Source organism: Ranitomeya variabilis, chromosome 1 (genome assembly GCF_051348905.1).
Source record: "Ranitomeya variabilis isolate aRanVar5 chromosome 1, aRanVar5.hap1, whole genome shotgun sequence".
NCBI classification, from domain to species: domain Eukaryota; kingdom Metazoa; phylum Chordata; class Amphibia; order Anura; family Dendrobatidae; genus Ranitomeya; species Ranitomeya variabilis.
The window spans coordinates 314,537,063-314,554,820 of record NC_135232.1 but is presented as its reverse complement, the minus strand read 5'-3'; the positions used below and the strand labels follow the sequence as shown (position 1 = coordinate 314,554,820).

Sequence of the window (17,758 nt, the reverse complement as noted above, 5' to 3'; positions counted from 1 at the left end):
CACACAGGGTTACTCTGGTAACTCAAATACATCGGACATCATACGCAGTGTTCCCCAACTCCAGTCCTCAAGAGCCACCAACAGGTCATGTTTTCAGGATTTCCTTAGTATTGCACAGGTGATAATTCCATCACCTGTGCAATACTAAGGAAATCCTGAAAACATGACCTGTTGGTGGCTCTTGAGGACCGGAGTTGGGGGAACACTGCCCTAGGGCATTTAAGGCTGACTTGTGCTGTAGTCAGCTACCTGAGTATTTGGGAAGCATAGTTTCCAGCTACCATATGTTTTACATGAGTTTGCCTCATTATCCACTTCACTGGGCTCCAGCCAGGTGTCTAATCTCCCAGCAAGCTCCATATTGCCTATCTATCTACTGTTCCCGTGTGTATCCACATACCTGGTTCTGCTGTGTTTGGTGCTTCCAGCTTCACTTGTCTGTCATACCCCCTGCCCTAGTTTTCGCTGATTTATGTGCTGTACAGCAAGTCACTCTCTATTGCAACATCTCCTCCGATCTCCGATGCTCACCCTGAACAACAGGTTAAATCCATCTCACCTGGAGAGCCTCCAACAAATCCTTTGGACTACCAGTTCACTGAGGGAGCAGATTATAGTGGTCTTAAAATCACCCAAGAATTGTGTTTCCAGCTACACTAAGTACTGCAGTATCAAGGCTCTCTCTACCCACCAGCTCAGAAACAACTGAAAATTAGATGTTGAAGCCATGTAATAACCAGAACTGGTGTTAATCTTCATCTGCACACTCATGACCGCTTATTTTGAAATCACAGGTATGATTTGAAACTAAAGTAAAAACTAAAAAACAGTGGACCGACACCAGCAGATGACATGGCTTCCCAAAATATCACCGATTGTGGAAACTTCACACTAGACCTTGGAAATCAAGATCCCAGAGTCTGGAGGAAGAGTGGAGAGGTACACAATCCAAGCTGCTTGAGGTTTAGTGTGAAGTTTCCACAATCAGTGATGGTTTGGGGAGCCATGTCATCTGCTGGTGTAGGTCCACTGTGTTTTATCAAGACCAAAGTCAGCTCAGATGTCTACCAGGAAATTTTAGAGCATTTCATGCTTCCCTCTGCCAACAAGCTTTTTGGAGATGGAAATTTCATTCTCCAGCAGGACTTGGCACCTGTCCACACTGCCAAAAGTACTAATACCTGGTTAAAAACAACAGTATCACTGTGCTTGATTGGCCAGCAAACTCGCCTGACCTTGACCCCATAGAGAATCTATGGTGTATTGTCAAGAGGAAGATGAGACACCAGACCCAACAATGCAGATGAGCTGAAGGCTGATATCAAAGCAACCTAGGCTTCCATAACACCTAAGCAGTGCCATAGACTGATCGCCTTCATGCCACGCCGTATTGATACAGCAATTGATGCAAAAGGAGCCCCGACCAAGTATTGAGTGCATTTACTGAACATACATTTCAGTAGGCCAATATCTAGGATTTTAAAATCATTTTTCAAGCTGGTGTTAAGTATTCTAATTTACTGAGATAATGAGATTATGTAAGCCATAATAATCAACATTAACAGAAATAAACACTTGAAATAGATCACTCTGTTGGTAATGACTCTATATAATATATGAGTTTCACTTTTTGTATTGAAGAACTGAAAAAGTAACTTTTCGATGATATTCTAATTTTGTGAGAAACACCTGCATTTGCAAAGGTGCCTATTGCTTATGATGTACTAGAGCAGTATAAAAAATCTTATGAAGGTAATCATACAATTAAAGAGAAATAAAGTGGTGCTTGTATATGTAGGTAAAACTAGCTGCAAAATAAAACAACCACAGTAGTCTAAAAGGTAAAACATATAAAATAAAAGTGTATAAAGGTTGAGGAGGACAAAAGTGTAAATGATTATGGGGTGGAATCCCACCTGCCAATAGTAAAACAGAACTGAGTATTAGATTAAAACAAAGTCCAGATGGAGTTTAAATGTTTTACGGGTAATTAGGGCTGTAGTGTTGGTTGCTGCACTAGGATCTATATTGGATGGTATAAATATTAACGTGACAATATCAATATGCACTATTGGGGTGGTAAGAGTACCGGCTTGAATTCACCATGCAGTTCATAACATAGCCCAAGAGTGTAGTAAGACTCTGAATTAATAGATCCGGTTGGTGACAAGCGCTCCATGCTACTGTTCCGGCAGTTCATGGGTAGTCACCGCAAACAGGACCTTTGTGATGCAGGTGGTCACTGCGAACAGGACCTTAGTGATTTCAATGGTCACATGATGTGCATGTGACAGAAGCTGGTAAGGAGTGCTGAAAAGACCACAAAACCTACCCGAAGGTCCTGTTCGCTGTGATTATCTACCCACAAACTGCCGGAAGAGCAGCACGGAGCGCTTGTCACCGGCCAGGACAGCGCTCCAACATAGTGCAAGTTTTCTCCTCAAGCAGTCCCCAGGTGACAGAAAATCCTCTAGGAAAGCAGAGACCTTGTCACTCCTGGATACAAATTCAATTCAAGTACTCTTACCACCCCAATAGTGCATGGTGATATTATCACGTTAATATTTATACCATCCAAGATAGATCCTAGTGCAGCAACCAACACTACAGCCCTAATTGCCCTTATTGTATTGAAAAACATTTCATCTCCATCTGGGCTTTGTTTTAATCGAAAAGTCAGTTCTGTTACACTATTGGCAGGTGGGATTCCTCCCCCTAATCATTCACACTTTTGTCCTCCTCCCCCCTTGTAAGTTGAACTACAGCAGAAATACACTTTTATTTTATACAGTGAAAAAGGTTTGGACTCCAGAAGAGTGAAGGTTTTTTTTCTACTTCTCACTGCTGGGAAATATTTCTGTTTTGTGGAAAAATATTGACAAAATCTGCAACATGTTAATGAGCCCTTAGGATACTAAGGGTATGTGCACACGTTCAGGATTTGTTGCAGAAATTTCCTGACAAAAACCGGACATTTCTGCCAGAAATCCGCATGCGTTTTTTTTTTCGCGGTTTTTATGCGTTTTTTGCGCGTTTTTTCCCAATGCATTAAATAGCGGGAAAACCGCCAAAAATCCGCAAAATTAATCAACATGCTGCTTTTTTTTTACCGCGATGCGTTTTTTTTTCGAGGAAAAAAACGCATCATGTGCACAAAAAATTGCAGAATGCATTCTAAATGATAGGATGCATATGTATGCGTTTTTTATCACGAAAAACCCTTAGGGTGTGCACATAGCCTAATAGTTAGACATAGGAATACAGATAGGACAAGGGGGGGATTCTGGCCCAAGTGCCATGGGCACTTTCAGGTTTTGTGGGGTTGGGTACATGTTCACTGAACTTTAAAGGTTTAAGTTTAACAAAACAGATCTAGTTAACCTTTGCATCCTAAGCTCTTTCTAGTTTATCAACTGTAAACAATCACATTGAGCCAAAAATGTACTATGCATACACTACGACATTCAGGATATATAGTGGAAGAGCAGGTAATAGTGCTGGTAAAAAAGGCGCTCTGAGGTCCATGAAGTTTGAAGAATATGTTCTTTATTCTCAATGCATTTCGAAATATATCTGATTTTTTTTTTATTTCTCACATTGCTAAGGGTGAAATCCACACTGAATATCCGCATCATAAATTGCAAATTGAATTTCACTTCAGATACGACGAGTTCAGGTTTCATAAATTCTCATCCAGTATGCTTGTACTGTCACCAGCTACGATTACTACCCCTTACACTTTAAAGTCCGATTTGTTAACTCACAAACACATACAACCAGTTCTCAGACTTGACAAGTCGCCCATTTCAGCCTCTTACGAATTCTGTCACATCTGATTTGGCCCTCACCAATAATACCTTTAGTCCTCGATTCATCATTGCCTTGGTTCCTGTTTTGTTCCTTTATTTTTTTTTTTATGTTATAAATCTGCTCTCCTATTTTTCTTGTTTCGTGTTTTCTTCTGATTCATCAATTGCGACTTTCCAAAAAGTTGCAAAATGAGGTGCAACTTTACTCCCCCTTGGTGCAGTTTTGAATATGCTAAAATTTTGGGTATTTTTTTGCGACTGTGCTGCAAAATTGCATCTTTTGGTGATAAGTCACAAAAACATCAGTTTAAAACAGAAAAAAAAAATAGCTTTTTTTTTTCTTTGTGCCCAAATTTATGAATTGCGTGCGCCATTTTGATTATTTTGGTGCCAAAACGGCAACTAATATTGAAAGACAAAAAAAGGGAATAAAAAACAAACTACCTACTAATAGGGTCCAAATTAATCAAAGCTTTCATAACAAAATTCTGGCATAAAAGGCCAGTAATATAATATTATCAAAATAAGACCAAGACCTGCAATCATGACAATCTTTTTAGTTTATCATGAGATCACAGTGGAACCCATGCCAGTGCCATTTTGAAGACATGACAATAAAGACCATTGGCCACCAGTACAATCACGACATTGGTTACTCCACCGTTCCTGTAACTCTAAAACGTTAATGTACAGAACAGCAGATATGTGCAGCCACCTCTCCATTCATTCTATGCCTGGATGCTTTGGTCGGAGAAATCCTGTCCTACACATACTGTAAGTGCGGGACCCACATCTCTTCTACATGTCTGACAGCATAAGTGTCAAAGTTGGGAATACGCATTTCATTTCTTAGCTGTTCTTAAAAAAATAAACATCACTATTTTTGATTATGAGGTCTCCTTGAGATACTAGCATTTACCAATGTGTGCCTAACATCCCTTTTGTAGCCATATCTCTGGAGCAGTCTGTATCAACAGGAAATTTATAGTATGCCATGTCCAACCAAATATTCATAGGTGTTCTGTGAACATCCATCAGGAAAAACCATGAAATCAGTGTTTGATTAAACAAAAAAATACAAGCACAAGACACATTATTTTAATATAAAATACACACAAAAGTGCTATTTCCTGGCAAAATTACACAACTGTAGGAATCCAAATCCGTACAAAAGCACCTTTATGCAAGTGATCTATAATGCAGTGTGCGGCAGACAGTTGCATTTGATCAATATTCTTTTATTTACAAATGGCACATTCAGATTTTGCATGAACGTATTTCACTCTTTCGACCTTCATCAGACAGCTGACGCCAAGCTTGCAGAACGTACAATTAGTCTGGAGAAGAACAGTGTATGGCAATACAGCTGCAAATGGTAGAGCGCTCAATTACTTACAATTACTTACCATACACTGTGCTTTTCCAAACTAATTCTACATTCTGCAAGTTTGGCGTTAGGTGTCGGATAAGGTCACAAGATTCGGACCATTTCAAAATAAAATACTGACCAAAATTTGGCTAAGTTTGCGGAGCACTGCATTATGTACAGGATTGGGAACCTACACCTCAGCTCTCGTCAACCGAAGTGCTGTGCTTTTATTGCCATGTAAATCGGTCACATACACACAATGGAGTCAGCATCCAAGCCTACCTTTCATTGGAACGTGTATAAATCAGTGGTAAATATACTGTACATACATGAAACCATGTAATGTATCATCAGTAGTGATGAGCGAGTATACTCATAGCTCGGGTGGTCTCCGAGTATTTGTTAGTGCTCGGAGATTTAGTTTTCGTTGCCGCAGCTGCATGATTTATAGCTACTAGCCAGCCTGAGTACATGTGAGGAATGCCTATTTGTTACGGAATCCCCACATGTATTCAGGCTGTCCAGCAGCGGTAAATCATGCAGCTGAGGCGAGGAAAACAATCTCCGAGCACTAACAAATACTCGGGAGACCACCCGAGCTACGAGTATACTCGCTCATCACTAATCATCAGCTTTCACTGACCTATAGTACTTCTTTCCCTGCCGCCATGTTCTCCATAAATGTCCTGAAACGTACTCCCTCCTCTAAGGCCTCATTCAGACGTCTCTTTCAGCTACTGGCTCAGTGTTTTTCACAGATAGAAAATGTACAGCTGTTCACAGTTTTTGCCAAACAATTGTCGGCAAAAAAAAATCATGTGGATAAGTCCATTTTCAATTTACAGGTAGAAAATGTAGAAATAACATTTTCAACTTATGTCTCAAATTAAAATTATCCCTACAAGGAAAGCTATGGGTGATTTAAAAAAAAAAAAAAAAAAGTCGCTGACAGCACACATTGCCATCCACTTAACATCTGTTAGCATTGCAATGAGTAGGAGAGAAGCGTTGTAATTTTTTTTTTCCACATGAGAAAATCACTGATGAAACGGATGTAAGAACTGATACACTGGCCAAACACTGATGAAAACCGGCCACTTTTTGCATATGAGAAAAATCACGTGTGAACGAGGCCGTAATCTGTAGTAGAGGAAATAATAGGGGTTTATATGACTGTACTGGTTGGACATGATGAATGCCGAGGGCAGTTACCATAAATTAAACTCATGGCCTCTTGTGAATCCACAGTCCACGGGGTGTTCAGCTAATGCTTTACCAGCTTCTAGCTTGTTTTGAACAGGGCATCCGACAGCTGGCAGGACTTTAACAAGTTTGCTGTCAAGATAGATTATCTATGACATGTATAATACTAACAATTATGCAAAGTTTGAACTGTAGCTTACTTATATAATATAAAATGAAGACTAATATAAAATAGTGTTTTATAGAAAAAAATATTGAAAAACATATGAAATGTTCGTCCATAACACCTCGGCTCCTGCTATGTACCACAAAGTCAAGCGAACTCAGTGCAAAATGAAGAGTCATTTCAGCAGCACACACAAGCATGTGTGTTTATTTCTTTTTTGCTGGGGTTGTTTCTGGTGGAGTGTCCGTCTCATTGTCTTTGTTAACTTTCTTCACTTTTGCCTTGCTTTTAGAGGAGGTAAAAGTCAGTGTCGATTTGTTAAATTCCAGTGCAAAAACTCCAACATCCCCATCAAAGCGGTTTTTAGACACCTGTAAATGTCTCTTCCCTTGGCCACTGACTAGCTTCCGGTCTTGCAGGATGAGAACATTATCTGCTTCTTGGCTGGCCTATAATTATAGAAAACAAAAGACCTGGATCATCTCAACATCTCACTTTATAAAAAAACTAAAAAAAAAAAAACCTTTAGCAAATCACCGTTTGGCAATATGAGCAAATTGTATTGAACTGTAAGTGCTATAGACATCATTCTAAGGAGAGAGTCATACTAGACTATGGCCATAGGATCTCATTTACCCCACAGCACGGCAGGACAATTAATCAGATTTGACTAGCAATTTTTACCCAAGAACTCCAGTTGCAAAAATTATTCCAACCTCCACCACTCCTCCCCCCACAGCATCAACTTTTAATCACTGGGCAGCAAGGTGGCTCAGTGGTTAGCACGGCAGCTTTGCAGCACTGGAGTCCTGGGTTCAAATCCCACCAAGGACAACATCTACAAGGAGTTTGTGTGGGTTTCCTCTGGGTACTCTGGTTTCTTTCCACATTTCAAAAACATACTGATAGGGAATTTAGATTGTGAGCTCCATCAGGGACAGTGCTAATAATGTGTGCAAACTGTAAAGCGCTGCGGAATATGTTTGCGCTATATAAAAATAAAAGATTATTATGATTATTAATAATAATAATATTATTATTATTAATCACTGCAGCTAAATGACAGACCAATGCAGGAAGAACCTTGTACCTCCTTCTCCACTTACTTGCCGGACCATCTTACTACTTGTCTCATTGTTTCCCCTTCACCTCATGGGGCTATGTCCAACTACTCAGTCTCTGAAGCTCCAATTGCTTGGACAAAATGAACTAGAGATTAGAGAGTGAGGGGGCTGGGACCTAGACTGACTGACTGAGGCTTCTAGAAACTGCAGACCTGAGCTCAGAACATGCTAGGGCGTGCACAGGACACAAGGTCTCCCCTTCCATCCACTCGAATATCAGCCACTATACGTGCTTACAAATCCAGTTATATGGATTAGAGAACATGTCACCCTACCATACATACATTCTACAGTCTAAAAACCCATAATATTTGGTATACTGAGAGCACTTGAGTCCTTCATTTCTTTATTTCAGAGTGAGCCACAATCTTCTAAATAAAGGAATTGCATGCACAGCTCGTGCAGTGTTCCCGGGGTTTCTAATTAGGTTCCTCACTCCCACTGTAGGAACAGAGAAACAGAAATCATGGAGTGACCGATCTGTTTCATAATGAATGCAAGTAACTGTGCATGCTGCAATATTTTTCAGATAACATTAAAGACACCACACTGGAATCCAGTAGGACACTATTATAATCAATAGGGTGTTCCTTTTATAGGAGATCCGTGTATGAATTCAGTTTCTCTGGTCCTAGAACAGGAGTGACAAACAACTGCGAAACACAGAAGCTGACTGGGTAAAGATGACTGTTTTGGGTCAGTGTGCTAGTGCTATTAACGAATGTTCCCACATTAGGTCCGTGTAATAAAAAAACATTTAGCATATCATTTTCTGATCCTTTTTTGGACAAAACATTGCCTGTGTTCTCTCAGGCAGCACCTATACATGTTCGCTATGCTGAGCAGCGCACACACCTGCAAGTTGATGTGACAACCGGATGTGAAGAGTTAAAGAATTGAAATGTGTGTGTTAACCCAGCTTTAAAGGTGATGATATAGAATGGTCCTTCGGGTACTGATAATTAGTATAAAGTAAGGAATAGCTGTCTGTGCAGATCTAATTAGCAATTGGCACATATTAACAGGGTGTATGTGCCAGTATACCTTGGGCTACGTTCACATTTCCATCTTTCTGCTACCATCGCAATACGTCGATTTTGGAAAATGCAGGATCCTGCAAAAAAATTTTGAAGGATCCTGCATTTTCCCATAGACTTGTATTAGCAACGTATGGACTCACGTTTTGTATGCCGTGCACTGGATTCTGCAGAATGTGACGGCCCGTCTTTTGCAAAAAACATTCAAGGGAACGTTTTTCTGTACGTTGTATCCTGTGTTTCCGACTGCGCATGCCCGGCAGGGAATCTCGCACTCACTCTTTTTCCTCCCCGGGACTTTAGACTGGACAGGGGACCCGTTGAAAAACTGCGTCCGCTGCTCACGATATACATTATTTCACAAACGTCCGTCGGTACGTCGCGCCGACACTTTGTGACGGCCGACTACCGACGGAAATGTGAAAGTAGCCTTAATTACAGCTGTACTGAGGGAAATGGTTGACTACAGCAGAGAGGCATTCCACTAAGAAACATGTACCCGGTGGTACACCAGCCCTTATGGAAAATGTGTAATTATGTGAGAATTAGTCAAATAAGTACCTACGGGGAAAGATTTCCCGTAGATCTTGCTGTGTGCCTTCTAGTTAGCTCTGCTTCATTCAGGCACAGCCGTGATTTGTAACTACACTTTAGCTTCTGTGCCTTAGGGAGGTGAGACACATTCTGTCCCAACAATGGTTCAGGCTGCCATTCTATTACTCATACTGAACACCTCTCTCCTTGTGGACAGCTGACAAATTATAGATGGAATAATGCAAAGTGTGAATTACAAGTGACAACTAGGAAGCCAGGAACTGATTATCAACCTACTTTTGCAGAGCCGAAAATAGAGGACGTTTGTAATTCTTTGTCATCATCTTCTTTTCGGGGATGAATGACCAAAGTCACATGGCAGCCATTTTCAGTGGCGAATTTCCTAAATGCACCAATAATGTGGTCCTGCACTGCAAATCTGAATAAGAAATAACATAAGTCCCACCTCTGCATTGCACAGGCACAAATATATGCAATATCTGAACTTTTAACATGAGTGGTCATTGCCACAGAAGAAAGCTTTGGGAGTAGCCCATTTCAGGATCAAAATAACAGCACCAAATAACAGATTACAGCAGAAAAATTATTTTTGTATTTCATATGAACAGGAATAGTAACTATATAAACTACTAGCTGTACTACCCGGCTTCGCCCGGGTTAATGACTGCTGTTAGCAAAATAGAATGTGTTAACAAAAATTTATTCTGCACACAAAAACCACAAAACAAATAGATAGAAATGTAATTATTAAAAGGCAAAAACTAAGCTAATAGAAGCATTTCACAACATATATTAGCTTTGTTATACTGAGAATGTCTTTGTTGCCTATATTAACCAATCAGAGCTCAGGTTAATTAACTGTAGCAAAATAGAAGCTGAGCTGTGATTGGTTGCTATTGGCAGCCTGATAAATCCCCAGCCAACAGGAATCCCTCCCCCCTGGCAGTATATATTAGCTCACACATACACATAATAGACAGGTCATGTGACTGACAGCTGCCGTATTTCCTATATGGTACATTTGTTGCTCTTGTAGTTTGTCTGCTTATTAATCAGATTTTTATTTTTGAAGGACAATACCAGACGTGTATGTTTTAGGGCGAGTTTCATGTGTCAAGTTGTGTGTGTTGAGTTTTGTGTGGTGACATGCGTGTAGCAACATTTTGTGTGTCGAGTTGCATGTGACAGGTTAGTGTAGCAAGTTGTGTGCAGCAAGATTTGTGCATGGCGAGTTTTGCGTGTGGCGAGTTTTATGTGTGGTGCGTTTTGAGTATGTGCAAGTTTTGTGTGAGGCAACTTTTGCATGTGGTGCAACTTTTGTACATGTGGCAATTTTTCTGTGTGTGCAAGTTTTGCATGAGGTGAGTTTTCCATGAGGTGAGTTTTGCACGTGTGGCGAGTTTTGCGTGAGCCTAGTTTTGCATATGGCGAGTTTTGCATGTAGCGAGTTTTGCGCGTTGCGAGTTTTGAGTGGTGACTTTTGTGTTTCGACTTTTATGTGGCGAGGTTGGTGTGTGTGCGGCGGCGACGTTTGTGTTTCTACTTTTATGTGGCGAGGTTGGTGTATGTGTGGTGAAATGTGCGCTGAGGGTGGTATATGTGTTCGAGCACGTGGTAGTGTGTGGCACATTTTGTGTGTGTGTTCATATCCCCGTGGTGGTGTGGTGATTATCCCATGTTGGGGCCCCACCTTAGCAACTGTACAGTATATACTCTTTGGCGCCATCGCTGTCATTCTTTAAGTCCCCCTTGTTCACATCTGGCAGCTGTTAATTTGCCTCCAACACTTTTCCTTTCATTTTTTCCCCATTATGTAGATAGGGGCAAAATTGTTTGGTGAATTGGAAAGCGCGGGGTTAAAATTTCACCTCACAACATAGCTTTGACGCGCTCAGGGTCCAGACGTGTGACTGTGCAAAATTTTGTGCCTGTAGCTGCGACGCCTCCAACACTTTTCCTTTCACTTTTTCCCCATTATGTAGATAGGGGCAAAATTGTTTGGTGAATTGGAAAGCGCGGGGTTAAAATTTCACCTCACAACATAGCCTATGACGCTCTCGGGGTCCAGACGTGTGACTGTGCAAAATTTTGTGGCTGTAGCTGCGACGGTTCAGATGCCAATCCCGGACATACATACATACATACATACATACATACATACATACATACATACATACATACATACACACACACATACACACATTCAGCTTTATATATTAGATTTGTTCATTCAATGTAATACAAATAACCATCATGTAGTTCTCCCCTTCCCAACCCAGAACATCCACCCCCCCCCCCCCCTTCACCCTCTCGCAGTGTGCATTACAATCAGGGCTGTGGAGTCAGTAAGCCAAATCTCAGACTCCTCAATTTCCCTGACTGACTCCACAGCACTGGTCATTACTGAGCATGTGCATAAAGTACAGCACAGATTCATCTCACCTAAACCTCAAACTCCACAGCACTGGTCACTACTGAGCATGTACATAAAGTGCAGCACAGGTTCATATCACCTAAACCTCTGGATCTACAGCACTGGTCACTACTGAGCATGAACATAACGTGCAGCACAGGTTCATCTCCCTTAAACCTCCAACTCCACAGCACTGGTCACTACTGAGCATGTACAGTGGGGCAAAAAAGTATTTAGTCAGTCAGCAATAGTGCAAGTTCCACCACTTAAAAAGATGAGAGGCGTCTGTAATTTACATCATAGGTAGACCTCAACTATGGGAGACAAACTGAGAAAAAAAAATCCAGAAAATCACATTGTCTGTTTTTTTATCATTTTATTTGCATATTATGGTGGAAAATAAGTATTTGGTCAGAAACAAAATTTTATCTCAATACTTTGTTATATATCCTTTGTTGGCGATGACAGAGGTCAAACGTTTTCTGTAAGTCTTCACAAGGTTGCCACACACTGTTGTTGGTATGTTGGCCCATTCCTCCATGCAGATCTCCTCTAGAGCAGTGATGTTTTTGGCTTTTCGCTTGGCAACACGGACTTTCAACTCCCTCCAAAGGTTTTCTATAGGGTTGAGATCTGGAGACTGGCTAGGCCACTCCAGGACCTTGAAATGCTTCTTACGAAGCCACTCCTTCGTTGCCCTGGCGGTGTGCTTTGGATCATTGTCATGTTGAAAGACCCAGCCACGTTTCATCTTCAATGCCCTTGCTGATGGAAGGAGGTTTGCACTCAAAATCTCACGATACATGGCCCCATTCATTCTTTCATGTACCCGGATCAGTCGTCCTGGCCCCTTTGCAGAGAAACAGCCCCAAAGCATGATGTTTCCACCACCATGCTTTACAGTAGGTATGGTGTTTGATGGATGCAACTCAGTATTCTTTTTCCTCCAAACACGACAAGTTGTGTTTCTACCAAACAGTTCCAGTTTGGTTTCATCAGACCATAGGACATTCTCCCAAAACTCCTCTGGATCATCCAAATGCTCTCTAGCAAACTTCAGACGGGCCCGGACATGTACTGGCTTAAGCAGTGGGACACGTCTGGCACTGCAGGATCTGAGTCCATGGTGGCGTAGTGTGTTACTTATGGTAGGCCTTGTTACATTGGTCCCAGCTCTCTGCAGTTCATTCACTAGGTCCCCCGTGTGGTTCTGGGATTTTTGCTCACCGTTCTTGTGATCATTCTGACCCCACGGGGTGGGATTTTGCGTGGAGCCCCAGATCGAGGGAGATTATCAGTGGTCTTGAATGTCTTCCACTTTCTAATTATTGCTCCCACTGTTGATTTCTTCACTCCAAGCTGGTTGGCTATTGCAGATTCAGTCTTCCCAGCCTGGTGCAGGGCTACAATTTTGTTTCTGGTGTCCTTTGACAGCTCTTTGGTCTTCACCATAGTGGAGTTTGGAGTCAGACTGTTTGAGGGTGTGCACAGGTGTCTTTTTATACTGATAACAAGTTTAAACAGGTGCCATTACTACAGGTAATGAGTGGAGGAAAGAGGAGACTCTTAAAGAAGAAGTTACAGGTCTGTGAGAGCCAGAAATCTTGATTGTTTGTTTCTGACCAAATACTTATTTTCCACCATAATATGCAAATAAAATGATAAAAAAACAGACAATGTGATTTTCTGGATTTTTTTTTCTCAGTTTGTCTCCCATAGTTGAGGTCTACCTATGATGTAAATTACAGACGCCTCTCATCTTTTTAAGTGGTGGAACTTGCACTATTGCTGACTGACTAAATACTTTTTTGCCCCACTGTACATAAAGTGCAGCACAGATTCATCTCACCTAAAAGCTGAAATCCTTAGACCAGGAACAGAACAGACATTTATAGGACATTTCATAACTTTACCAAATTCTTACGAAAATATTTGCAGCACATCCTGCACTGAACTACTGTACCCAATTTATTATTTTACGAGTCGGTCCATTTTATACCAATTCCACAAAAATGGGCACAGACTCCATAGCCCTGATTACAGTGATACCACACCCATACTCAAATAGGTGTTACTCTTACACAATTAGTCAAATACATTATCCTGCTACCCAGACCAGTGGTAATCATAATTTACAGGATCAATAAATTAAATAAGACATCTCTAGCCAGCTCCTCTGAAACCACATCTGCGCACCTAATCCAGTCTCCCCATACTTTACACAATTTAACAACCGCCCCCCTCTTGATATAAACCCTTTTTTCCATTAAGATAGAGTTAAGAGCTTGGACCACTTCTACACAGGAGGTCTGGTTGCCAGCCAGCGTGTGGCTACAGATTATCTTATCTGGTAGAGTATTTCAGCAATAGCTAACTGTACCTAGGGAGATCCTCCCGCCTCCCTCGTTAATCCTAACACACAGGTTTTCCCACTGAGTGTGGTTTGAATATTAACCCCTTTCCAACATTGGGTGTAATACTATGCCGAAGTCGGACACCCTCCCTTTTGATGTGGGCTCCGGTGGTGAGCCCAAGTCTTTTCGGGCACATGTCAGCTGTTTTGAACAGCTGACATGTGCCGCTAACAGCTGCGGGAGGAATCGTGATCCTCCTGTGGCTGTTAACCCTTTAAATGCCGTTGTCAAACTGACACGTGATTGCGGGTCACCGATGGGTTGACATGACTGTCATATGTACTTTTGCCCTGTCCTGTATTTGAATAATATGCCATTTGATGTATGTAACTGTTCTCTGGTTTCTATTAGCTGTATTTTATGTATTTTCTTGTGCTGGGAGTTCACCTGTAACAATATGTCTCCTTCCCCCAATACTTGCAGCCCTAAGCTATAATGTAATTAAGCTTTGTCAACACCACTAGTGAAGAATAGCCATTCTTCCTCACAGCAGGTGGCTAGTCAAATGTACATACTAGATAGACTAAGCGGAGCCGACCAGTCTAGAATCTTCTGGTGGACCCAACCATTGAATAGAAGGTGTGACCCCTACCCCCCTTCATGGGCGGATCCCAGGAGCTCAGACAATCCATTCTTATTTTTGAGATCAGATGTGAGTTGATCCTTAAATGAGAAAGAGTGGGGATTCTTAGCTGAGGCAAGACCCCACGTCCATCTGTGACTGCGGAAGCGAACGGGGCGAGACTTGAGCTGAGGACATATCTCGTCGTTCGTGAGATTGTTTTGGGATCCCTTGGACTCGTGTGGACTATTGCTTTGTTAGCTGGCACAAGGATTATCGGGAGGTGCCCCCTAATCTGTTCTGTTGGACTCGTGGAAGGACTATTGTTTCGTTTATCGGGTGCGGGATTACTGGAAAGCACCTCCAGATCTGTTTCTTTACTTGGACTTATTGTGGACTTCTGCCGTACACCCCATCACAATGACAACCAGGGGTCTCCTGCAGACCTCTATGGTTGTCACTGCTGGATTGCTATGAGCTCCCGGTGGTCGGCGCACATAGCAAATGAGAAATTCTGCTAGATACAGGCGATCTGATCATCGCCTGTATGTAGCAGGGCCGATCAAGTTATGGCGGCTCATAGTCTCCCATGGAAATAAATAATTCAAAATAAATATATAAAAAAAAAAAAATGGATCGCCCCCAAAGTAGGGCAATGGGGTACTCGGCACCGGGTCCTACAGTTCGGGGGATGTCACGTTGGCTGACCCGGTCCGTGGCCCTCAAGGGTGTCCAGTAAAAGAGTTTACATATGGGCAAGGTGCAGTAAAAAAGGAGGAGACAGGTTTGCAGTCTTTTACCTTGTTTACTGAAGACTTCAGATGGTATCCTCAGCCCGAAGCGCCAGATGACAGGGCAGGCAGAGTCCAGCCGGTCTGAAGGCAAATCCAGAGTCCCCTTACCCAGGTGGAAAAGCGTAGTTACTCACCGATAACGGTGTTTCTCAGAGCCCATGACAGCACTACCAGAGAGAGGGGATCCGCCCTTCAGGGACAGGAAACCTACCGGATAAAAGGGCGGTACCTCTCCCCTGCATCAGTTTTGTTTACAGAGCATCGGAGGTCCTCCAGGTTAGTCACAACAACAAAAAAATATACAACTTTATCATACTGCTTAACAAGTGAACACCGTGTCTATATGGAAAAAACACTTCACACAAAATAATGTGCTCACCGCACACGTGATGAGGGGGGGGGGGGAAATAAGCAGGTGCTGTCATGGGCTCTTAGAAATACCGTTATCGGTAAGTAACTATGCTTTTCTCAGTCCCCCATGACAGCACCACAGAGAGAATTGCAGAGATTATTGCTTAGGGAGGGACCACAGCCTGCAGAACCCTTCTTCCGAAGGTCAGGTCAGATGAAGAGGCTAGGTCTAAGCGGTAGTGTCTAAAAAAGGTTGAAGGTGATGACCAGGTGGCCGCCTTACAAATTTGATCTAATGGTACCTCTGACCTTTTGGCCCAGGAGGTCGCCATAGCCCTTGTAGAGTGGGCCTTCAGTCCCTGCGGAACGGCGTTCCCGGTGGATGAATACGCCAAGGCTATTGCGTCTGTTACCCATCGAGCAATAGTGCCCTCAGAAGCTTTGAGTCCTTTCCTGGGCCCCTGGAAGCAGATAAAAAGAGACCCTTCCTTCCTATGCTGCTGGGTGATTTTAAGGTATTGGACTAGACACCTTCTCACATCTAGTGTGTGGAATTTTTCTTCCTTCTTATTTCTAGGGTCTGGACCTGAAGGAAGGAAGGATTATTTCCTGAGATCTATGGAATGTGGACGCAACTTTTGGAAAATAGGCAGGGTCTGTTTTTAGTATAACCTTATCGTCCAGGATTTGTGTAAAGGGAGGGTTTGCAGATAGGGCTTGGAGGTCACTTATCCTACGGGCCGATGTCAGGGCTATTAGGAGGGCTGTTTTAAGTGAAAGAATCTTAAGGGGTAGCGATTCTATAGGCTCGAATGGGGATTCTGTTAGAGCTGACAATACTAAGTTCAAATCCCAGGATGGTAACCTTCGTAGTTATGGGTTTAGACCTTGCAGCTGCTCTGACAAACCGTACTACCCAAGGGTTGGCCGCTATGTTTTCACAGTATAATGCTCCTAGAGCTGCTATCTGTACCTTTAAGGTACTTACTGAAAGGCCTAGGTCTAACCCTTTTTGTAGAAACTCTAATATTTCAGCAACTGGAACCCCGTCCTGTAACCTTACCCCAGGAGAGGATAAAAAATGTTTCCAGGTTTTACCATTTATTTTTGTGGTCACAGGTTTTCTACTTTTCATTAGAGTAAATACTAGTTTGTCAGAAAACCCTCTTTCCCTCAATAGCGACCTCTCAAATTCCACGCTGTCAGATGGAGATTCTCTGACTGAGGGTGGAACACCGGTCCCTGAGACAGGAGGTCCGGAAGATCCGGAAGAACCCAGGGATCGGTGATCGATAGCATCCTCAGCCATGAGAACCAGGCTCTCTTGGGCCAGAAGGGGGCTATTAAGATGAGTCTGGATCTGTCCTGCCTGATCTTCCGTATGACTGCTGGAATGAGAATAGTGGGGGGGGAAATGCATACGCAAGTGTTTGTGTCCAGGGAATTGTGAACGCATCCACAGCCTGAGAGTTCCCCCTGGAATCTAGGGAGCAGAAAGTTTCCACTTTCCTGTTGTGGACATTGGCAAAGAGGTCTATCACAGGGATTCCCCATAGATCTGTAATTTTGTTGAAGATGCCCTGATTTAGAGACCACTCTCCCTGCTTTAATTGGGTACGACTCAGGAAGTCCGCTTTCTGGTTTTCTACCCCCTTTATGTGTAGGGCCGATAGGGAAAGGAAGTTGTTTTGTACCAAGCTGAAAATTTCGGAGGTGGTTTTCATTAATGTTTGGGATCTGGTTCCCCCTGGTGGTTTAAGTAAGCTACCACTACTCTGTTGTCCGAGAATACTTGGACATGATGTCCTTGTAGCTCGTCTAGGAAGTACAGTAACGCATGATTTATCGCCCTCAGTTCTTTTTGATTTGAGGAAGACCTGAGCTCCTGATTTGTCCATATCCCCTGAGCGACTCTGTTGTCCAGGTGAGCCCCCCACCCTGTGGGACGTGCGTCTGTGGTA

At 42.5% G+C, this 17,758-nt stretch overlaps 1 protein-coding gene across 1 annotated transcript in view; it reads right to left on the bottom strand.

The window, feature by feature from the left end:
* Positions 1 to 4,885: 4,885 nt before the first annotated feature.
* TWNK (twinkle mtDNA helicase) overlaps positions 4,886 to 17,758 on the bottom strand; it is a 31,411-nt gene continuing 18,538 nt past the window's right edge. Inside the window, exons 4-5 of the mRNA XM_077297236.1 lie at positions 9,540 to 9,681; positions 4,886 to 6,996 (exon numbers count right to left, since the gene is read on the bottom strand). Of these exons, the coding sequence (XP_077153351.1) occupies positions 6,754 to 6,996; positions 9,540 to 9,681 (385 nt within the window). The 3' untranslated portion in view covers positions 4,886 to 6,753. The remainder of the gene's footprint in view (positions 6,997 to 9,539; positions 9,682 to 17,758) is intronic.